The sequence below is a fragment of the Pocillopora verrucosa genome, chromosome 5 (genome assembly GCF_036669915.1).
Source record: "Pocillopora verrucosa isolate sample1 chromosome 5, ASM3666991v2, whole genome shotgun sequence".
NCBI lineage: Eukaryota > Metazoa > Cnidaria > Anthozoa > Scleractinia > Pocilloporidae > Pocillopora > Pocillopora verrucosa.
In genome coordinates, this window is record NC_089316.1 from 8,713,910 (window position 1) to 8,737,057 (window position 23,148).

General features: G+C 36.9%; 4 protein-coding genes across 4 annotated transcripts; 3 read left to right on the forward strand and 1 right to left on the reverse strand.

The window, feature by feature from the left end:
- Nucleotides 1–1,027: 1,027 nt before the first annotated feature.
- Nucleotides 1,028–7,102, reverse strand: LOC131799368 (KICSTOR complex protein ITFG2). The gene is made up of 5 exons (XM_059117091.2): nucleotides 6,855–7,102; nucleotides 5,951–6,300; nucleotides 4,680–4,890; nucleotides 3,163–3,524; nucleotides 1,028–2,488 (listed from the first exon to the last, which is right to left on the reverse strand). The coding sequence occupies exons 2-5, from the start codon at nucleotides 6,242–6,244 to the stop codon at nucleotides 1,976–1,978; spliced, it is 1,380 nt and encodes a 459-aa protein (XP_058973074.2). The 5' UTR covers nucleotides 6,245–6,300; nucleotides 6,855–7,102; the 3' UTR covers nucleotides 1,028–1,975.
- Nucleotides 6,553–7,744, forward strand: LOC131799369 (BTB/POZ domain-containing protein kctd15). The gene has a single exon (XM_059117092.2). It carries the CDS (start codon nucleotides 6,643–6,645, stop codon nucleotides 7,315–7,317), a length of 675 nt encoding a protein of 224 aa, XP_058973075.1. The 5' UTR covers nucleotides 6,553–6,642; the 3' UTR covers nucleotides 7,318–7,744.
- An 815-nt stretch (nucleotides 7,745–8,559) lies between these two features.
- On the forward strand, nucleotides 8,560–16,219 carry LOC131799371 (uncharacterized). The gene is made up of 12 exons (XM_059117094.2): nucleotides 8,560–8,738; nucleotides 9,473–9,534; nucleotides 10,483–10,539; nucleotides 11,113–11,232; nucleotides 12,125–12,211; nucleotides 13,026–13,152; nucleotides 13,878–13,918; nucleotides 14,060–14,146; nucleotides 14,525–14,613; nucleotides 14,846–14,915; nucleotides 15,047–15,092; nucleotides 16,037–16,219. The coding sequence occupies exons 1-12, from the start codon at nucleotides 8,678–8,680 to the stop codon at nucleotides 16,078–16,080; spliced, it is 891 nt and encodes a 296-aa protein (XP_058973077.2). The 5' UTR covers nucleotides 8,560–8,677; the 3' UTR covers nucleotides 16,081–16,219.
- Nucleotides 16,220–18,069: 1,850 nt separating this feature from the next.
- Nucleotides 18,070–21,007, forward strand: LOC131799359 (sex determination and dosage compensation protein sdc-2-like). Its single transcript, XM_059117081.2, has 2 exons — nucleotides 18,070–18,295; nucleotides 20,787–21,007. Exons 1-2 carry the CDS (start codon nucleotides 18,070–18,072, stop codon nucleotides 21,005–21,007), a joined length of 447 nt encoding a protein of 148 aa, XP_058973064.2.
- The last annotated feature ends 2,141 nt before the right edge of the window (nucleotides 21,008–23,148 follow it).

Genomic DNA, 23,148 nt, shown 5'->3' on the forward strand with positions numbered 1-23,148 from the left:
ATAATAATCATGCAAAATTTTCCTCGGAGATTGCGGGATGTCTGTGCGGTACCTCACAGATACTAAAGCGAAACACGCATGTCATACACTCGAGTGACTTTCTAGCTCATTTCACTTTTTCATGATTGGACAAAATTCAACAATTAAGAGTCCTTTGGCCAATTTATTTCATACCAAGCTTTACTTGGTCTGATATGGTGTCAGTAAAGGGGTAAGGGTTAACTTTGCAGGACAGGAAATTTTTTTCACCAAAACTCTGACGACTACTCGCAGTCTAATTTGACGGCCGCCAGAACAATTTCAAGAACTGCATGGACGGATTAATGTCAGTATCTATTCAACTGGCACCTCCCCCTCCTCTAACCCTACAACAGTCAGCTAATAACACTGAGTTAATGTTGGATTGGGGGACGGGTAGGTACGCTGTTGTTAGGATAATGACATTGATCTATTTCACTTAGGTTTCGACGTTCCTGCTGCTTCAGCAGTAGAGAGAGTGTCAAAATTTTTTATTTCAGTGCTCATTGTCACTTATATCTCCTTTGAAAAAAATTCTTGGTTGTGTCATATGATAAAATTTACCTGATGCCCCCTTAAGGCTCCTTAAGATTTCTATGACCCTTCCCCCCCCCCCATCGGCAGTTAATTGACAGTCATTATTCTACGGTACCCCCCTTAATACTCTGTTGGCGATGACTTTCCCCTTCTCCTCTCCCCCTGAAAACCATGGGTATTCCCTAAAATTCTAAAGGAATTTCTTGGATTGAGTAATGAGTAGCATTCATATTCATGTTACTGCAGCTGCATTTTGGTCAGAAAAATAAGAACAAGAACAGTGCCTGCATTACATTAAAACACAACGCTATTCCTAAAGTGACAACGCGTATAAAGGATGATGAAAATGCTGAAGAGAAATTATAGAAGGAGAGAAAAAGTGAGGGAATAGTCAATCTGTTCCTCGAAAATTGATGACATAGTTTTGTGATAAAAAAGGAATGGAAACAGCAAGTTAGTTGTAGTCAGTTAATCAAATAAATAACTTTTATTGGTTAAATATCACACAAAATAGACAAAATACTAAGCTATGATGTAAAAACTGCATAAGAAACCTTCTTTCCTCTACATATAATTACAATGTTATGTGCTCTTAGAACCAACACAAAGTTTATCACAGCATACCAAATTATAATATTCTGCAAATACCTATAGTAGGCCAATAAATAATTGTGTCTCGCCATGTGTTTTTTTTACGTCGGTCTTTACCGTCTCCTTACAATAAAATATTCTTTGCAAACAGCAGGTTCTGTTCAGACTGCAACCAGTAAAATTTAAGTTAGAAAATACATGAGAAATACGTGTAAAGAGGTTTCCTGCGTAAGAGAAATCTTACTTCATTGATAATTAAAAACATCAATGAGGTCTAGGATGTATATAATACTATATAATATTATGTATATTATATAATAGTAATGATAATAGTAATAATAATATCAATAATAATAATATCTATGATAATAATAATGATAAAATAAAGAATGATGATAATAATAATAACAATGATAACATAACAATGACAGTGACAATGACAATGCCAGTGACAGTGACAGTGTTATACTAGTGATCATGGTGATGACCACGACGACAACAATGACAGTGATAATGATAATGACAATTATAACAATAATGACAATGATAACAATAATAACAATGATAATGACAGTGACAGTGATAATGACAACGATAATGATTGTAATAAATGATTAATGGTTCATTTTGACTTTAACCCTTTAACTCCCAGAGGGAGTAACATGTAACTTCATGTAACATGTAACTTCTTTCCATACATTATCCAGCAAACAGACAATGGAATACTCAAACTTTTCACATAAGGCATAAGTTGTTATCTTAATCTAACACCAAATTCACAGAACTAATTACAAAGAAATGTGTAGCACCTAGAGGGGAGAATTAACAATCAGATCTCAGGAGTTAAAGGATTCAGATAAGTCGGAACCATTAAGGACTGCCATGCATTCCAATAGATGATCACTCGATTGGAAGATGTCACATAAACCAATGCAGGAAGGTTCTTCCCTGGTGAAAAAGCGTAACTCCCTGCACAGAAACCCATCACATTTTCACCAAAGCTGAACTGTACCACATTCTTAAGATGATCAATTATATAAGTGTTTCCCTCCCAAGAGCATAAAGCTATTTCCTCATTACCATCACCAGTAATGTCGAGTTTTGACAGAGCAAAGAGATTGTAGAAGCCTTGCTCGATACAAAGTGACCACTGAAGCTTACTTCCATAAAGTAGAGTCACCTGACCATCTTGAGTACATAGCACTAAATGTTTCTCTAAGCAGGAAGCTGGTGCATCAGGATCGCAACATTTTAGAGTGAGTAAATTTAAAGGAATGTCTTTACTTCTTCCCCAGACATGGGGAAATTGTCTAAAAGTGGACTTGGAAGCTGAGCTTGACATCTAGTAGAGAAGGGATTTTAGATCAGAATGTTTGGCACAAAACTGAAGAGGACAGAGTGATAAAGAATTTTTTTTTTTTTGTGATTCAGTGTCACTAGGACTACACCTACATAATGAGCATGCACAAATTAACTTACTCAAGGATTAAAGAGCCTGAGCCCATTTGTTCAAAAGCTACTGCTAATTGCAATTCAAAGGCTTAGTGCTATCCAAAGGTTAAAATATAATTTTTTTATTGCTTTGCTCAAAAGCCTTCTTAGAGCATCCAATCATCAAATTCCAAAAAAAATAATTACACCGAATTTTCTTCGAAAGCTTTCAGATCTGAAATCAGATTTCACACTAACCTGGGTTGCCTTCACCCAGCTTTGAACAACCTGGCCCTGGTGTGTGGTTTAGATCATCAACAGGTTCTCAAGTTAGATTTTTTGTGGGAAAACTAAAATTTGTTCTCTGCTCCAATCTTGTTAAAAATGAATAGCATTTTCTCTGCTTGACTACATAGCTCAAAATACTCTACTTTTCATATTTACTCAAACTTACTGCAAAAAACTTTCAAGAAAAAAAAAAGAAAGCAAAAGAATCTTAAAGACAAAAACTGATCACAAATTATGACCAAAGAGAATTGTTGCAAACTCTAAGTTAAAATTTCCAAGTTAGCAATACTTTTTTACCTGGTCACCATCTTTCTGTTGTTCGCTCAAATTCCATGAATTCAAAATGATATAAGAACCCCCAGGATATGAGGCCAAAAGGTACCTGGTTGTCTCCATGTCAAACACTACAAGGGAACCAATCTGTCTTGGAATTGTCCAGTGATGGACTTCCTCAACCTTAAAAGACACAGTTCGCTTTTGAACTGCATCTCCTGACACTTTGTTTCCTACATGGTACAACTTGGCAATTGTTCCTTCTTGCTTTAAATCTTTTCCATTTGATTTTTGGGCTGTCTCTATGCTGTTTTTGGTAATTTTATCCAAATCATGTCTGTTGGTAGACACTGATGGCTTGACCTTTTTTTTCTTGTCTTCTTTTTCTATAACAAATCAGAAATTGTTGATGATATAGTCAATACACTCTTTAAGCATGGGTTACTGAGGCAGGCTTATGTTATTTCACTGTGTTGTGATCTCAGTCAGGACAAATAACTTATCATCCTCTCTCCAACCAGTCATGTATATTCAAAGTAGTCTTTAATTGTCACAGAAACACACAAATGCTGGGTCGAGGGAGGGAGGAAGGAGACTGAATGGATCTATATCCCCAAGGAACACTTCTTGTCTCTTCATGGTATGAAATTGTGGCAGTGTGAACCTATTGACTAGTTTGTAAGACTTTGATTTCTCAAGCACTGGTTTGGCTTATCTTGAAGATCTATTGTTGTCCATTGGATGAGAGCCAAAAAAAGAGGGAAAAAATGTTATTTTAATTAGCAGTTTATCTGATGGCTTGCCTTCTGAACTTTTAGTAAAACTGGAGCAAGCTTTCCTAGGTCAGGTATGTGTTATCCTCAAAGAACTAAGAGCATGCTTCTCTAAAATACAATAAGTGACATATAAAAAAATAATCAATTTATGTAGATCAGGGTTGAGGAAAAATGTCCATTTCTAAGGACTTATGATTAAGAGGCTAAAATTTATGAATATTATGTACTTAGGCTGTTGTACTGATATCTATAATCTGCAAACAAGCTCTGACTGGCATTGCGGCATGCTTTATGAGCCCTAAGAGATGAGCCAGCTTGCAAAGTGCACCAGTGAGGTGCACATTTTGTTGAACATACAACAGAAATTTAATTTTTCTGCTTGAGAACTGAAACCTCTTTGGGTGAAAATCAATGTTAACTTTGTAACTTAAAAGAAGTTTCTTTGAAATGAATTCCTTACAGTTCTATGAAATAAACATCACACTGACTGACAAAAGTTATGAGTCTATCTATGAATGTGAATTATTAAGAATATCATTTTCATTGTTATCATTATCATCTTTAGCACTATTTTTAAGAGTAGTAGTAACAGTGCTATGATAGGATTTTATTTCATTTTTTATTTTCAAAATTTCCACAGGCCTCTTGGAAAGTATGTGGGAGGTCTGATACTCCTTGTTTTGAGTTAAGTAACCACCTCTACTAACAATGAATATAGGCTTGTTTAAGTTACTAAAACCCTTAATATTCTGTTCTGAATCACACCTGTGCTTGGCTGATCACAGACGTCACTCTGCTTATGATGCTCTTTTACAACATGCAACTTGTGGATATACACAGCTCTATCTGCATGACCCGTTACAAGTTCCAGCATTCCATCTCCATCCACATCTGCCAACAAAATGATCTTACAATTGGAAGGAAGAAGAAGGGAGGAAATTGGTTTAAAAGTCTCTTGTGTTGTCTCTGGAGTAATCTGCAAAATATTTCAAACAAAGTTGTTGGGTGCAGTGTGTGGAAGATGTTTTGACCCAGTTACTGGTGAGGTGTCCCCAAATAAAGGGATGGAGAGTCCTTGCCTGAGTCAGTTTGGTATGTTGTGTTCTTGAACACAAAAAAAAAACAAAAACATGAAATAACACTGTAAGTCAGTCTTAAGGTTTTAAATGCAGATTGAAAAGTCAGCTCTTAAGGCAGTTCTTTCAGACATAGGGGTGAAGTCTCAATCACTTGAGTTGCGCTGCTGTGTTGTGTGTTGTGGCAGCTTGGGGTCTGCCTTTTCAGCTCGCAACCACCAGTTTTTTTTAAGATAAGTTGAAATAGTGAATTGGATTTAAATTACTTGGTTAATGATGCTATTAATTTAAGTAATATTGTCACTAAAAAACCCTAAGGGAATGATTCAGTAGAGCTCATTGTTCGTTATGTTCAATGCTGAAGGACACAATCAAAACTCAGTCATTTAACACTCTTTGACACTAACATCAAAACAAGTTGCTGGAGTAGGCTAAGGACCTGTGTGCAACTTTTAAAAAAATTAATTCATTGGCACTTAAATTAAAATCAAATTTTTAAAGTGTAGTACACTTGGAGGCAAGATTTCCATGTAACGTTCAACGTCATAATCATACGTCATTATTCATTTTTGATAAAAGAAAACAATTGATTAACTTTGAAACTAATACCTTGTATGAAAATAGTACGTTGGGGGTTCACGGAAATCTTTCTTGATTTTATTCCCCTGACAAACACTTTCCAAAAATTCCGCACGAAGCAATTTTGTGTAGAACGAACTGGCTCCTATATCATCGTCTACACTTGTGAGCTGCTGTATGCGATGAAGCAAAAATAAAAGCGATAGACTTTTTAAATTGCTCCAGATTTTGAGTCGGTGAGAGGTGAGCCAAAAAAAAAAACCTGTTTGAATATGAATGAATCAGGAAGCAGACCAAAAGTTTATATTGTCCTTGATTTCTTTACAGCACTACCTGCGGTATATATTTGGCGATCGACAAGTTTGTTTTTTTGTGACTTACAAAGAATATATGACACCATCCCTCCACTGTTACACAGAAAAGATAATTTTCCCGTTGATTCCAAAAGTCTCCCACTCCAACACAAGTTATCATACCCAAATTACGGCATGATTTGTAAGGTTTGACAGAGCTGCCCTTGAATATCAACAATTCGCCATTGATTTGTCCAACTACAAGTTCATTGTCACCATCATTGTCGACATCGGCTAGCACCAAAGCTTCGTTGTTCAAATTATCGGAAATCTCGAACTGTAAATTCTCGACGAACGAGACAGATCTCTTACATGTATTCATAGGTTAATAAGAATACTCCGTCGATCGACTGCTATGTTTACGATAACTTTCCATGGCTGAAAAACATAAATCAAAAGTCTTACTTTGTATGGAGGGGTAATTATGGAAAATTGTGGTTGGATTTGCTCAGGAACAGCTGGTTAGCCGGTATGAGCGAAGCATTTTTTCCCAGATTAATATTGAATGATGGCTGACTATTTAGATGAAAATCTTGTTCATTTGGTTTCAAATATTCAAGAAAATAGTTTTTTTTTCAAACCCCGTCACTACTCTAGTAGATAACGTATTTCGCGCCACTATGCCTAGTACGTGAGTAAGAAACAGCTCTCGTGCTATTTCGCTCGGAAAAGCAAATTTTCTCGTTCTATGGAAGATTTTTGGCGCTTTCCATTCGGATTATGGCAGGAGACGAAAATTTTCCATCAATTCTCAATTTAAACGTTGGTGGTTATGTTTATACAACGACTATGGACACTTTGACGCGCGATCCAAACTCAATGTTAGGAGCCATGTTCAGCGGACGACAACAGGTAGCTAAGGATACGAGAGGGAACTATTTTATTGATCGAGATGGAGCACTCTTTCGCCACATTTTAAACTTTTTACGTACCTCAGAGCTATGCCTTCCTCAATCATTCGACGAATTCGATCAACTGAGTGCCGAAGCTGACTTCTATCAAGTTGGCGAATTGATAGAAGCGCTTCAAATTTACAGGGAAGATCGCCGGAAGAATATGCAACTCAGTGAAGGACAAGGAACTATTATCATTTCAGTGGACAGATATCGAAACCAGCTGCTGTTGAGCGGGCGCGAAGATCTCATAAAAGAGGTTTTTCAGGGATATATCAAACCATCGGAACTTGTGTTAACTCTACTCCCCGCACGGGGATACGTGAGGGATTATCGGGTCCCCTGGAGAGCTGGGGGTGCGGAGCTCACCAAAGCCGACGCCTTTGATTTGCTTTATGGTCATGGATTTGTCTTAGAAGGTTGCAACGGAGGTGGCAGTGATGGTGAACTGGAAGGAACTCAATTTCAGGAATATATTTTTGTCCGAAAGAATAAATTGTAGCGCCTGCCTATAGTTAGTTTGGAACTGTATATTGATTAAAGTAATTTATCAGAGAGAAGCTCTCAATGGAGATCGAAGGAGGGTGTGAAGAGTAGGAACTTTGGTCCTGCCCCTCCCCCCACGATGCTTTTAACTTTCTTCTTTTCTTCTCTCATTTTTTCCCTCCACTCTCTTTTTTATTTACTTTTGATTTATTAGTATGAGCCATTTGTAATTGAAGTTTGTGAAGAGTTTTAATCGAAATACTTATGTAGAGTGCTGGGGTTTGTGGTATGAGAAGAATGTTAATTTTGCAATAATTTATAAAGGTTTTTTTTTTTAAGTATCCAGGAAAGTAATTTCATGGCAGTTTTCTGAGAATTGTTCAAACTTTTTACCACACTCTTTCAACTGTTTTTATTAACAAACGGCAGCATAATTTGCCTATCTGCAGGTCTTTTTTAGAAATTAAACTGGTTTGTCCTGCTTTTGTGTTCCATTACTCAATTTTTTTGAAAGTATGATAGCTCTCACTTGTCTGTATGTAATTATCTTTTTTTTTCTGCCAACAAAGGCCTGCATGTGTTGACATGGAAATCTCATATGATTTGGAAAAATTGTATCACTTTTCAAATTTTCCTTATCTCATACTTACCAAAACAAACCTTTAACCTTTTCACTCCTAAGATCTCATTACCAATTCTCCTTACTGCCTGCTATACAATTCTCATGATATTAGTTCTGAGAATTTGATATTGGATCAACTAATAATCCCCTAATTTATAATCTCTATTCTCATCACTTTCCTGCTTGATATTGTATTGATGATGTAAGGAGAAATTCTGTCTTGGTCACCCATGGAAGCCTAAGGGTTATATGGAAACTTAGAGGGATTTCTTTGGTTTTATTCTTCAATGTACTTAAGTACAAAGTACCTTAGATTCGGTCACGCTTCAAGGTCACGCAACCTCACGCAACACGCTAAACGTCAATCATAAACGCAAAAGAAAAACAGTTCAAAATGAAAAGGAAGGTAACAAAAATGAACGGAGAATATTTCCGGTCAGATAAAAAATACGCTAAAATAATCTTTTGATTTCCCCTGCAGTCTTTAAGTGAATAAGCAGATGTTCTTCAGTTTCCTGGAAACTCCACGTTCGATCGGATGGAATGAACTGAATACATTCACCAATCATGTGGCGGCTTATTTTGAAATAAACCAATAGAAATGTCTCTTATATCATATCGTGCTTTACATATGGCTCGTGTGCTCACTTCCACCTTTTCCCCTCTTACCTCGTTAGCTCGCGAAGGTCTGCGAAACTACAGATCGATTTCTTGCCGAAGAAAATTGTGTTTTTCTCACTTGATCAGAAGGACTATGGCATATTCAACTTATGAAAGTGGAGCTCCAAATTCCTTGGAATACAGAATGTATTTTCGTAAGTATTCGCAAAACCTGAAAAATATGGATCTCCATTCGCCTCAAGCTTCACTCGGAGAAAATCGATCGAATTGACTCGATTTTTGATAATAAACTTAGCGATACTCGATACTGAAGATCTAAAAGAAAATGATAGTTGGTATTTGGTGGAGATCGAATATATGTAAAAGTTAACTCGATCACATCTTAACACGGAGGACTAGGGTGTAATTCGTATTTAATGAAGTTTAGTTGTAAATTTTTAAGCTTGTCGATGGGGCACATTTTTGGCTTATAAGTTTTTGGTTAATTAATTTCTGAGGGTAAAGAGGAAAAATATGTGTTGATACAGATTTCTAGTCACCTCCAAAATAAGAACGACCTTTCAACTGAAGGAAGTGGTACAGTGTCGGTTTTCAGCGAATGTGATATGGGAGTGGGGTGGCTAATTAACTTTTGAGGAATATTGGTTTCAAAGAGGAAAATCGCCCAAGGTTTTTTGTGAAGTAAGCAATGCCTGCGTTTACACCTTTTAATTATTTTTTAAAAAGCTAAATGGAGACATTTTTGGGGCAGAATTTGTTTTTGAGACAGTGACACAAATCTATCAATCAATTATCAGAAATGTCAGTTTATAACTCTTCTGAGACTGGGGAGTAATTGGTAATCAATGAATGTAGGATACCTGACACAGTGATTTTACACAAGGGCCTTTACAAAACTCTTACTGATAAATCTATTTGAAATTCTCAGAGGACCGAAGTGGCCAGGCTATTTCTCCCTTCCATGACATTCCACTATTTGCTGATAAAGATGTAAGTGCATTAAAAATTAAATACAACTTTTTTTTGGCTCTCAAAGTTCAGACTATCATGTATTGTCAGTCCATAGTGATAAGACTCTATAATCCAAGTTGTAAGGAATTATACTGAATTTTTCCACAGTAGAGCTGAATTCAGCTACATGTTTACTCAAAGAACAATTTAATTTGCCATGCTCTGTGATTATCACAGATGTGTTGAGTGTAATTTAACCCTTTGCCTCTCATGAGTGACCAAAAGAGAATTTCTTCTCACAATATTAAGACAATATCCAGCAGACAAGTGATGGGAATAAAGAAAATATCAATTAAGGGATTATTCATTTTTCCAATACCCAATTCTCCAAATTGAAGCAATAAGAATTGTATGACAGATAGTGAGGAGAAAACCAATGAGATCTTAGGAGGTAAAGGATTAATGCACAGAGGGTCCTCAATAAGTCACAATTAAAGTAGATGGCTAGCAGCACGAAGTAAGCAGCTGACGAGTGGAGAGTTTCTTCCAAGGGTCTCAACACATGCCCCAAAAAATATTATTTTGTAATGTAAAGGCTCTGAAATGCCTTTTTATGCATTCCTTTGGAGGTATACATGCAAAGCATTGTGGTCGTCAATTGGTTAGGTAAATACACTTCAGTAAATGATTAGAAAAGTCCTTGACTAGTCAGAAAAAGTGTGATACAAAGATGGCTTTCATGAAAGTTGTCTGTTTGTAAAATTTTTTGAAGCAGTGACTTGTCACAAGTGACAACTTGCATTGCCAAATTTTTTCACAAGAAGTATAGAGCTTAGTAATTGAGGTAACTGGTTTTTTAACTAGCAGCAAGCACTTGATGAGAACTCTGTGAACATGGGTCACTACAAATGTTGTCATCAAAAATTTTATTTTTACTGAAGATTGACACTTATCTGTTTATTTTATGTTTCTCTTTGCTCTGTTTAGAAGGCAATCTATAACATGGTAGTTGAAGTTCCAAGATGGACAAATGCCAAAATGGAGGTTTGTTTTTTTGTTTCAAGACTCAGCAATTTCATATACAAGAATGCTTTGCTTGGCCTTATTATAACCTCATTTGTTCTTACTGAGATACAATACAATGATCACTTAAACAACATAAGGAGGAATTCTGGTATTTAATATGAAGCAGTGAAGTTATTATATGGCTTCATTGTTTAACCCTTCACACTCCATCATCAGTCAGCATATTCTCCATACTGGTCTTTATACATTTCTTAAGTTGAGGACAGGGAGAATTTGTTTAACAATCAACAGCTTCTTAAGTTGGTGATCATTTCTTTTATTCTCATGGCCTTGATATGGGACTCAAGGGTGAAATTGTTGGGAGAAATTAGAAGCTAATCACTATTCAAAGGGTTCAGTTCACTGAGATGATGTACCAATAAATAGTAGGCGTGTGAAATCTAACTAAGAGCACCTTCTAATTGTTGAATCAAAACTACAGTTGTAAGGTCACTTTATAAATCTTCAACTAATAAATATGCAAATTTTCATATATTTTTGACATGTAAGGTTTTGAAAGTGATGATATATTTATATGTAAATCCAAAACAGATTTCTACGAAGGAAGCTCTGAATCCTATTAAACAAGACTGTAAGAAGGGAAAACTCAGATTTGTTCATAACTGCTTCCCCTATCATGGATACATATGGAATTATGGAGCATTGCCTCAGGTTTGCTATTTTTGGATAGTTTCAGTTCCTTGGTAATTAGGAAAACCTGCTAATTATTGTTTAAAATATTTTTCGTGGTCTGCAAATAACCTTTTCATGGCTACTGGTATGCTTGTGCATGACATGATCTACCTACCATTTGCTACAAAATGATATAATTCTACTCTTGTACTGTCAAGTTGATTCTACCCTAATGAAAATCTTTGAAAAATGTTCAAGGATCCTAAGAGATCTTTTTCAGGACCTTTGAAGCTCTTGATGAGCTTTTCAAAGATCTATGAAAAATCTTTGAAGATCTTCTTCAGGACCTTTGAAGCTCTTGAAGACCATGTCACAGATCTAAGAAAATCCTTGAAGATCTTCTTCAGGACCTTTGAAGCTCTTGACAATCTTGTCAAAGATCTATGAAAATCCTTGAAGATCTTCTTCAGGACCTTTGAAGCTCTTGAAGATCTTGTCACAGATCTATGAAAAATCCCCAAAGGTCTTCTTCAGGACCTTTGAAGCTCTTGAGGGTCTTGTCAAAGATCTATGAATAATCCTTGAAGATCTTCTTCAGGACCTTAGAAGCTCTTGAGGATCTTTTCAAAGCTCTATGAAAAATCCTTGAAGATCTTCTTCAAGACCTTGGAAGCTCTTGAAGATCTTGTCAAAGATCTTGTCAAAGATCTATGAAAAATCCTAGAGGATCTTTCAAGCTCCTGAGGATCTTGTCAAAGATGAAAAATCCTTGAAGATATTTAGAGATCTTTCATTTTCATGCCAAGATTTTGAACTCTTCTGGGGGAAATAACAGATCACATTACAGCCTGTAAGCTGCCTCATATAGAAATTGTATTCCTCATATGTTGCCACATACTAATATTGTATAATTTTTATACTATTATTTTAGACCTGGGAAGATCCAAAGCACAAAGATCCAAACACAGAGTGCATGGGAGATAATGACCCAATAGATGCCTGTGAAATTGGTACCATGGTGAGTGTAATACTCAGCCAACTATTCTGTTCATTGCTTTATATTCCATTTTACAGTTGTGTGCTTGATTGCCAAACCTTTGAACAGGAGTGAGACGAAGGGTGACCTTGTTTTGATACAAATGTTGCTGCTTTTCAAATGTAAATTACTTTGTTATCATGCTAAGTAGATACTGGTCTCTATTACAACAAGATCACCTTCAGGCTTACTCCAGATCAAAGGCTTGGTAGCTAAGTACACAACTGTAAAATGGGATAACTTCGTCATCCAAGTGATAGACAAAGGGTTAACACTCAAAATGTCAGCTTTGAAACTCCCTGCAGCGGCTATTTTACATCATTAACTCAGTTGATAATACTAAATTACCCTGTTATACTCTCCCAGCGATGCAGCACCACGGTTTCTTGGCAAACTTTCCCCTTAATCAACTTTCAATGTCCTATTTTGAATTGAAAGCTCTGTTTGGTACAATTTTAATTATAGTAATTTTTGTTTGCATCGAAACCTTCATTTGTTTGTTTGTTTGTAGTAGAATTACATGACAGAGCAGATTTTCTAGCACATTTCAGTCTTTGAGCATTGCTTGATATGCTTCACTCCCAGACCAAGTTTGTAATTCTCCTTACTGTCAATCATACAGTTTTTATAATGTTGGTTCCAAGACTTTAGGATTTAATCAACTAATTATCCCTAAATTGATATTTTTTCTCTATTCTTATCACTTATCTGGTTGACATTGTATTGATATTGTAAGGAGAAATTCTGTCTTGGTCGCTCATGGGAGTTAAAGGGTTAAATCATTAATAATCTGCAGATTGCCAAGCAAGGAGATGTTAAACAAGTGAAAGTTTTGGGGACTGTTGCATTGATTGATGAAGGTGAAACTGACTGGAAAATTCTCTGCATTGATGTAAATGATCCTCTTGCCAAAGAGATGAATGGTAAGATAGCTTTTTGTGAAAGTTTTAGAGTGACTAGTTCATGAAATACATTCAGGGCTTCTGCCTTCCCAATTCTGTGTAAAACCTAGGACATTTATTGAGATAGCATAGAGATAACGAACTCCTCATGACATAGGATGCTGTAAGCACCTTCTCTGAACCAATCTACCAAACTTATGGTCAAACTCAAAATCAAGGAATTAATATTTTTGCTCCAAGTACATGGGACAGCAATGGCCATTTTTTTCGTCATCACACAGCTGTATAGATACATGTTGTACACATCTCTATTTGTTGTTACTTATATTTTAAGATTTCTGGTAATTATTATTACTGTTCAACTCAGGAACCATGAACACTTTGATGTAAATGGGACAGATAAATTGTGTCTTGACCAACTGAATCATGATAAATTTCAGGACATGCATGGAAACAACAAAACAACAAACTAACAGATCTATTTAGCTTGCATGTTTTGTTTGCCAATTGTAGGTGTTAAGGGAATTTCCAGCTTTACCTTTTGTAAATTATGCATAGATGACAATTCACTAGAGTATTATGACATGACCTGAAATGGGTTTAAACTGGAAATACAAGCTGAAGAGGTCTATTATTGTTTCTGTTTGCAGTTTTTTTTTTCTCACAGCTGATTGACTCATTCCCTAAAATTTTTCTGGTGTACACAGTTTTATAAGTATCACTGACAATATGGCTTTTTTTTACAGATGTCGACGACATTGAAAAACACATGCCAGGACTTCTCAAGGTATCGTGTGGAGCGCATTATAAATTTTGCAATGAACATGGAGGCTAAGATTTTGATAATGATCACAATGATGTGTTATGAAGAAGTCTGGCTTTAGAAATAACAATAGCAATGTTAATGATTAGTTGTGTCGTTTTATAGGCCACAGTTGACTGGTTCAAGATCTACAAAATTCCAGCTGGTAGCGGTGAAAATCAGTTTGCTTTCAACGAGGAAGCAAAGAACAAGGTACAGTTTATCTGATGCAAAGTTCTCCCTTCTGTTTGCAACTCAATACTTTATGAACTAGTATGGGGAATTTTTTCTCTTCAAGATAACATTCTGGAGCTGTTTGGTTTGTATGTTCTCGTTACCATTTTTCTGTATAATGTTTTGATGTGGTAAGGAAATGTTAACGAGTAATCTATCAAGGAGAAAAGGGGTTCTAGATAAAAAATACTGATATACTAATTAACCGTTACAGAAAATGTTATACGGATGTTGGGGTGGATTATTTGTAAAGTGTTGAACTGATGATCAACCAAAGTTTGTTTCCCAAACTATAGGGTTTTGTAACAGTATTAAGAACTGATGTGTGAGTCACTAATATGGTCTTGAATTATTTAGGAATTTGCTATTAAGATCATTGGTGAAACACACGAATGTTGGAGAAAGCTGGTTCTCAAAGAGGTGGAAAATGACATAGGCCTCGCTTGGTAAGAAAATCTTAGGTCTTTTGTAAGAAAAATAGGTGTACGAAATTTACAGGGGGGGGGGGGAAGGGGCAGATTTAGATTTCGCTCGTCATTTTAGGGGGGTAGACTCTTGGCAGATCAACAATCTAACCAAGAAATTGGATGTAATCTTGTAGTAATCTTTTATTTTTAATTCTCTGAACAATTTAAAGAGATAAGGTTTTCCAAGATAATTTTTTCCTTTCTCCGTTAGCAAAAATGTCACAGTTGATGGATCGCCATACAAGATGTCTGCAGAGGAAGCAACTGGTATCCTTAATCACGTGAGTAGAAGTAATTTGAGAGAATAACAGCATCGCAGTGGTCTTATTTCACTACGCTCTCTAATTGAAGTAATTTGTAAAATAAACAAAAACAAATTCAGAATATCGATTGTTTTTTTAATTTCATTTAGGCGGCTAAAGTTGCTGATCCAAAACCCATTGACCCAGCCCAACAAGGTAGGTAGAACAAAATATTTTTAATCTGACCAAGGAACTCATCCAGCCGAAGCTTATCCCGATTTCTTTACCATGAAGCGACTAGGAATAATTCTACTTCTTCCCCCTGGATTGAATTCCAGTCCGTCGCAGGACCCCTTCCCCCCTCCCTTCCACAGCATTTCTTTAGGCTTCCATGACAGTTCCTGGATGGAGATGCAATGCGAGAATTTAAAAATGTCCAACCCAAGAACACAGCACTATTTGGTTTGACTCAGTTCAAAATCAAAACTGGAATTATCCCTGATAACATTTTGAAAGGAAACCCCCATATTTTATGCAAGTGCTAGATTCTTTTGGTAAGGGCTCAGTTTAACGAAAAATCCTAGCTCCTTGAGAAAATTCAAACTCTTTGTGGCAGACGTGAGTGAAGTTGACGCTTTCACACTCAGTATGATAACAAGCGACACCAAACGCCAGCAATGCGCAAGCTTTACTAAAATCCATACCGTACAACGTAATAGCAGTCCTATCGACTCGAATACTCATGTAAAAGAGTATCAATTTTCCTTAAGTGCCGGCCGTAAGTGTCACAAGCACAGTATGTTAATGTATGATAACACTATATTAGTTAAGATGGCAATCAATGATCCAAAGAAATCTGCGATTATTTTGGTTTTTACTTTATTTCTTTGTGGTTGGTCCAGAAAACTCGCGCCAACCTCTCAAGCAATCAGATGTAAAAATGAAAAAAAAGAGAATCACTAATTGGTCGCCTTCGTTTTCCCGCGCTTCAAGCGCTTCCGCTTGTTTTCACCTCGAGTCCTTATTGGCTAGTGATGATGTCAATCTTTGTTCCTGGCTTGTCACTTCGGTTTTGCGACACTCGATCGCAAAGGGCTCTATGACGTACTCAAGCGATTGAATTTAACTTGGTTTCTTTCGTTCTTTTTTCCTGCTAACAGTTGACAGATGGCACTACGTATCTGCCAAGAGACCAAAATTGTGAAAGAAATCTGTTCTGCTGTAACTTATCCATAGTTCCCTTGCTGTGCAACTTATCCCGCTTTCATGGAAGACGTCATGTCAGCAAAATAATGTGTAATGAGAATTTCATTTACTGCGAAAAATAAACGAATTGTGAAAAACGAAGTCTCATTTCTGACTTTTATTGGTAAATGTTAGCCGCATCTTGGGACCTTCCATGGTTACTACACATTTCCCCTTACAGCTTTTCCACCGTACAGACAAAGTAGAATATGCCCACCGCGTAAGGTAAATTTCCTAGCTTCGCACATGTTATCAGGGAAGGCTAATATTTTTTAATCAGAATGTCCGATATTTGAGTTTCTGTTTGATCGAAGTTTTCGGTAAAATTTCCTCGAAAAATCAATGAAAATATCCAAGCCGATTTTCCTCGTAAATATGTACTGGTTTTTTGCTCTTCCCTAATAAAAATATCCTGCCAGAATATCTTTTTTAACTATACGACAGGAAATTTCTCAGAAATAACAGATGGACAAGACGCTATTTTACTTTGTTTTTTTTGTTTGTTTATTTTTTATAAGAGGAAGTATGCACGAGAAACCATATAATTTTATCTCCCCTGTCAACAAGAATTAATGAAACTGAGTTCATTTTTACTTACAGCAGATTATGAAACTGAACGGTGATTAACTAAGGCGAAAAATTCGACTCAAACCGCTATCTTGAAAACAACCCAGTAATATGTTGGAGGATGCTCTTGATTATTAAACAAATTCTCCTTGTCAGCACCTTTGAAAATGTATGGAGAACAGTATGGAGAATATGGATACTGATGTTAGGGTTTAAGGGTTCTTGGAGTAGCTTAAGAGTTCGAAAATTGAGCAAACATTGGCGAAATGCATTTAACTTGCAACGCCATTTTGAAAACAACATCGGTAAAATGAACGCACTCATCTGGTGAGCTAAAATCTGAAAGTAGATTATTTTTGCGAAATTTTGATAAATTCAATTTATTGAAAACTCATCTGCGTTGATAGCTTAAGGAAATACAGCTCATTTACTTTCACCTACAAGAAATCAATAATTCACTGATACACTGTAATTCTTCCCGGCTGTTTCAAATGATTTTCATAAAAATAGTAACACCTAAAAATAATGTAGCAATACAGACAAGTATTGACTGAAATAATTTCGTTTCGTTTGTTCGTACATCTGATGATCCTAAAGCCATGCAGATGTTTCTACAATTCCTGTCTCTTCTTGGTGAAATACGCATTCACAAAATTAGATATTTGTTAGTTACAAAATGAAGAATATTTCTTTCCTTGCCAATTAAGTATATCTCCATTTTTCTCTTTTAAAGTGTTGACTAGAAAAAGCCAATTTTTTCCAAAAAAGAATAAGTTTGGCAACTTTGTTGTCTTTCTAAAAAACATCAAAAAGCTGAGTAATTGAGACCTGTGATAGTTTTGCGAAATTTGTTATTGACAAGTGCGTCAATGATACAGTGTTGCGTTCACAGCACCTTCAAATTCCCTTCTCTTTTGCATATTTTTTCACAAATTTGTTTTGTTTCAAGTTCCACAATGTGCGATGTGATTTAGCTCTGCTTCAATTTTTTTTCTTCATAGATGGCGTTTCTTTGTTACCTTGAAAAAAAATATATTCGAGTATAAGGTAACGATAAACAAAAACAGGAAAAAAATGTGACATCTCTGCGTCGAGCAGAATATGAAAATTCCCTGCAATATTTTATTCCCGGGCGGTACACTGGAGGGAACATGACAGCTTGTACTGCACTCAGAAATTACTGGAAACAGCGGTTGCGTTATACCGTCGGAAGAGCTTTGTTTTAAAAGACAAAGTAACCAGGAACTAGCCAGGAACTGTTAAGCAAAACATCTCACTTTAATTGCGAGTAGAAAAAATCAAAACAAGCTATTTTTTCTTGTTTTCACCGCTTCACTGCGCTTGTAAAAGTGGAAAAGACTCCGCAGCAGAATTTATCAGCATGGGATCGGCGGTCAGTGTTGGTAAAAGCTCGGACGCCCGCGGAAAATCCCTTGTAACTCAGCTGAGACAGGAAAATGTTCGTTTACAGGCGAGAGTCGACAGGCTGTGCGTGGAAGGAAAGCGACTGAACGACGAAATCAGCGCAATGCTCAAGGAAAGAGAAAAAGAGGAAGAAGATCTCAGAATAAAATGTGAACGCTTTATCCACCATTCGCCGACAAATGGTATGTGAAAAGATTTGTTGTTAACTGATTTAAGAGACGAATTCCAAGGAAGCACTGAGTGTTGCAACTGACACAGTTGCGATCTCACCAGAGTTATGTGTGAGTCGTTTTTATTTAACTGATTCCTGTAGGCTTAGAAGCAGTCGAAAATCTTCAATTTATTTTTGCTATATTTTTCAAACTTGCGGTCATAAGGCGAATAAAGAGCAGATTTCATTTTTTACTGAGTTAAAGTTCATTTATTTTCTTACGAAGAGGTGACTTTTTCGGTTTTAGAGTCTATTGGGGGAGATAGCAACCAGAAACTTCCATCCAAAATTACATTTAAGAGATGTTCACTCCGAAGAGTTCCAATGAGGGTTGAAACCAAACCAGTGTTTCATGATATGAAGTAATTGTACTAATAAAAACGAATTTTGATGCTTGAAGGTTTTTAAACTCGATCTTTATCGCGTTTTATCTATCCTTATTAATCTCTTGTTGATTATTCTGAATATTTAGCTGACCTGACATGCTTATGACAGGGTAATCTGGTATTTTAACTAGTTGATAACGTAAATAGTTTCAAAGCTGACGTTTCGAGCGTTAGCCCTTCGTCAGATCGAATGTCTATGGTTCGTCCTCGCCAAGAGACTTGTCAAATACTCTTTGATGATTTATTTTTCGAATATTTTGTTTTAAGTCCCGCCTGCATCAAAAATATGAAGGGCAGCCTAGCTCTCAGAAGAATAATCATCTAATTAACAGTTGCTATATCAAATTATAAACCTCGCTTAACGATATCGACAGTCCTTTGAACAGCAACAGCAAGCGTGGACAGCTTCTTCAAGTCTGAGAAAGCGTGCTCTTGCTTCCAAAAAAATGACTGAAGAGATTCTAGAGAGTCTAGCTTTAAGTTTTAACGGATAATCATGCTTTATTCCTTCTTTACCACTGACGCACCACGACAGTTTCTGTGTGAAACTAAAAGCCTCGCTCAGTGAAACTAAAAGCCTCGCTCAGTGATATCGACGTCCCTCTGAACATCGACAGTGGGTTTGAACATCCATTTAAATCAACAGCCTCTTAAAGTCTCAGAGAAGTGTGTTCTTGCTTTTAAAAAATTGGCTTAAGAGACTAATGCAGCCGGAATGATTCGGTCAAGCCATTTACCGACAATGAACAAAGTTACTGTTTCGGTCGGACCATCATTTATGTTGTCTTTGGTAACCAAGTAAATATAGCGGTCTGCGTTTTCAAGCAAGACAGTATTTCATTTAACCAATAGTATTAAAGTTGCCGTCAGCTTGTCGTTTGTTTGTTTGTTTTCGACAGGAAAAAAAATTACGAGCAGGTGATCCTCTATTCCGCACTGTATGGTGTTTTGAAGTTGTCTTTGATTCGTACATACTTCACTGATATATGTGATATAAATAAGGTATTACACGTCTATTATCCATACGAAATTTATCGTCAAGTGGGAAAAACATCTGCTATCAACAAGCGAACATAATATCGCGTATCCGCGACCGCCATGTAATCTCCATCAGAATCATGTATTGAGGTCAGATATGAATTTACCCGTAGGTACCGCATATTATAGTCAAAAGCGCCGTCACCTGACACGAAAACTCAGTGGACGTATAAAAGCGTGTTTAAAAAAAGCACATGTACCGTCAATATTGCAAGGAAATTAATTTTCGAATATCGCGATCAAGTAATTTGTGAAAATTAACCGAAGTACTAAAGAGTTTTAGAATCTATAGTATACGTGACAACAGCTGATAATCGTAAACAACGTGTAGGACGAAGTGGATTTCCATCGTCAAGAACGATAAATTTTTTTTTTCTTTTTTTTTTTTGACGACTGTTAGCAATTTATGCAATAATGTAGTTGTATGACATTAAGCATTGCCTGCAGAACAAGCGTTATTTTTTGGCGTTGTTCAGTCTGCGAACGGAGGCAAATGCGAGGCGAGCTTGAAGCGCGAGTCACGCGCGAGGGGTGAGCGCAAATAAATAATCCCTTTTGCTGCTCCTACTCTCTCTTCGCGCTCGCCCCGCTCTTGCCTCCGTTTGCCAGAAAAACGCAAAAAAAAGATTACGCCTGTTCTCTCGGCTACGGTGAGCAGTGAAATGCTATGAAGGGTGCTGGACGGTAAATCCGAGACTCACAAAGACGCTGACCCCATTTGGAAAGTGCAAGATCCAGAGAAAACCGACAATTTTTCGCTGCAAAATGTATTTCTTATGCATAAATTCCCTCGCATTATTAATGATAGGAAAGTGCCGCACTCGTTTTAGCGATTATCTCTTAGATTGCGTTTGTTTTTGCGACGGCTTGAATTTGGAAACGAGATATGTAAGTAGAGATCTTGCATTCAACCTCAAATTACCTTGCATTGTAGATGAGACCTTGAGTTATGAGTCGAGATGGTAAAATCTTGATTTGTACATAATAAATGACACCATTCGAGATCCTGATGAGCCACACTATTTTTCATCTTTCTAGCGGATGAGCGAGAAGAATCAAGTGGGAAAGAGGGTATTGGTGAACCTGAGGGTTTCACTGAGAAAGTCCTTCAGATAGAACTTGACAAGCTTATGAAAGAAAAGTGCGACTTAAAGAACGAGCTGGAGGAATTAAAGGCCACTGGTACATGCGAAGACCACATGGGCCTCCTCGTTTGCCAAAGGAAGAAACAGTCGATGGAACAGAGCAAAGTACTTTGAGTCACCGCATTTCCTCGAATAAGTGCCCACGCTCTGATTGGCGACATGCCCCAAATAAACGCCCACCCTCTAGGCCATAATGCCAAATAAGAGCTCCCCTCGAATAAGACCTCCCCTCCCCTCCCCTCCCTCTTCGCTTTCTTAAATAGAAGGGATACAAGGAAAACCTTTTACTCTTGCCACTTTATTTAAGACCCTTTTTAGCCTCAACTACAGCATAATCAGAACAGGTAAGATAGTATAAACTCTTGCTACAGGCGAATAATGAGCCCCCCCCCCCACCCCCACGATTAAGTGCCCTCCTTCCAATAAGCACCCCTCCCTTCAGCCGTCATTTAAATAAACACTTGGCCCCTTATTTGAGGAAATACGGTATCTTCCAATTTGCTGTATCAAGAACGCTTCTGAGCAATCCTACCCTTAAACTTTAACGGTAGATTCAACGCGAATTTTGACGGAGATTGACGAACATGTATTTTATCAGCCTGGTTAAGTTTTTTAACCTTCAACTCCCAGGGGCGATTAAGGTGTAAATTCTCCCTTTTATATCCATACATTATCCGCAAACGGGTAATGAGGATACTCAGACTTGAATATCAGGTGAAAGTCTTTATCTTGATCTGACACCATAATCTTGTAGCTAACTACATGGAAGTGTACAGCAGCTAGAGGAGGGTCTCAATGGGGTGATGGCTTTTACGGCTATCGGTTAAAATTTTGGCCAATTTCCGGCTAACGGTTAACACCTTTCCATTGTTTCCACCAGTGATATTTTTTACGGTTAACTTTTTTTACGACTAACGGTTAAAATTTGTCAATTTTTACGTCTAACGGCTAAATATTTTGGCCGTTTTACGGCTAACGGTTAACCCCATTGGGACCCTCCTAGAGAGGAGAATTATTAATCAGAGCTTGGGCATTAAAGGGCTAATTGAGTTGGAAACAATGTATGGGTAGATTATTTCTACGGCTAAAAAAATAAATCACATTGTAAGTCAAATTTTCTTGTAGACGCAAGATTCTCATCCAGTGCCTATTTTATTTCACGCATGTAAAGCCAGTGAAATATGCACCCATTGATCTGCTAGATATCAAGAAATACAGTTTGATACCTTGTACATGATTGTTAACCAGTCGACCGTGAGCGATGTAAGAGCGAGGCAGTAGGATGGCAGGACTAAAAGAATTTCATATTTACGTAAGGTGCATGGGTGATCATTTCACAATTTAAAACGAGCTCCTTCAAGGTACCTAGAAGACATCATTTCATCGGTATGCCAGATTCTCATTACCATAGGCACAACTCAGAACACATTGAATCAATTCCTTGAGATGCTTGCCCTGAAAGGCCTCGAGGTTCTCCCTGTTAATGCCGGATATGGTCTTCGGATTTTTAAAAAATCTTAACAAGGCATCAAATTTGTGTAATCAGCATCTTGAACAAGATACACCATGAGTCATACCTCCCGATTTTGTTGAATTTGAATTTGAATTGTGTAAAGACTTGTCATTATGGACTCAGGATGATTTAAAAGTCCAATTATGATAGATCAAGAGAATACCAATTATTCAATAAAAAGTTCTCTTGAATAGATATGTAGACTATTTTTGCCTTCCCTATCGTAATTTCTGGCTGAATACGCCCATGTTTCACAAATGTGATTCGCGGTCTATCCTTTTTGGCGTGTTCTTACTTCAAGCCATTACCCCAAGGCTATTTTTCTTGCCGGGATTACAGAACTCTCCACCCTTGTTCTTAAAAACAGCTCCTCGTCCTCTTTCCCCATTTGTTTGTCTATTTTTCTTTTAAACTTTTTCTTTCTCTCATTAACTTCCATCTTTAGACGTTTCTTATTTCCTCGGCAGTAAACGTTGTCGAACGATTTAAGAGGAAACTTTTCTTGAGTGAATGTTCCTTACTTATCTTTGTTTCGAGAACTACCCTGAGGAATCACCTTTATTCTTTCTGAAGATCTATTGAGTAATTCATTGAAAGTTAGCCGAGAGATTTAAGATTTATCGTATTATATGAATCAGGATAACGTCCACTAGCCAATGGGTCTCTAATGATCAAAAAGTCTCCTGCTTGTTGTGTCATGCAACGATTTTGTAGATGTTACTCCGAAATTTTATGAGTTAAC

Coding starts and splice junctions, on each gene's coding strand:
- LOC131799368 (XM_059117091.2), bottom strand. CDS start 6,244: ATGAATACATGTAAGAGATCTGTCTCGTTCGTCGAGAATTTACAGTTC. Junction 4,891..5,950: donor GATGGTGTCATATATTCTTT/GTAAGTCACAAA, acceptor AATATTTTGCAG/ATTACTCCAGAGACAACACA. Junction 3,525..4,679: donor CTGTGATCAGCCAAGCACAG/GTGTGATTCAGA, acceptor GATTTGTTATAG/AAAAAGAAGACAAGAAAAAA.
- LOC131799369 (XM_059117092.2), top strand. CDS start 6,643: ATGGCAGGAGACGAAAATTTTCCATCAATTCTCAATTTAAACGTTGGT.
- LOC131799371 (XM_059117094.2), top strand. CDS start 8,678: ATGGCATATTCAACTTATGAAAGTGGAGCTCCAAATTCCTTGGAATAC. Junction 13,919..14,059: donor ACATGCCAGGACTTCTCAAG/GTATCGTGTGGA, acceptor GTCGTTTTATAG/GCCACAGTTGACTGGTTCAA. Junction 15,093..16,036: donor CATTGACCCAGCCCAACAAG/GTAGGTAGAACA, acceptor TCCTGCTAACAG/TTGACAGATGGCACTACGTA.
- LOC131799359 (XM_059117081.2), top strand. CDS start 18,070: ATGGGATCGGCGGTCAGTGTTGGTAAAAGCTCGGACGCCCGCGGAAAA. Junction 18,296..20,786: donor CCACCATTCGCCGACAAATG/GTATGTGAAAAG, acceptor TCATCTTTCTAG/CGGATGAGCGAGAAGAATCA.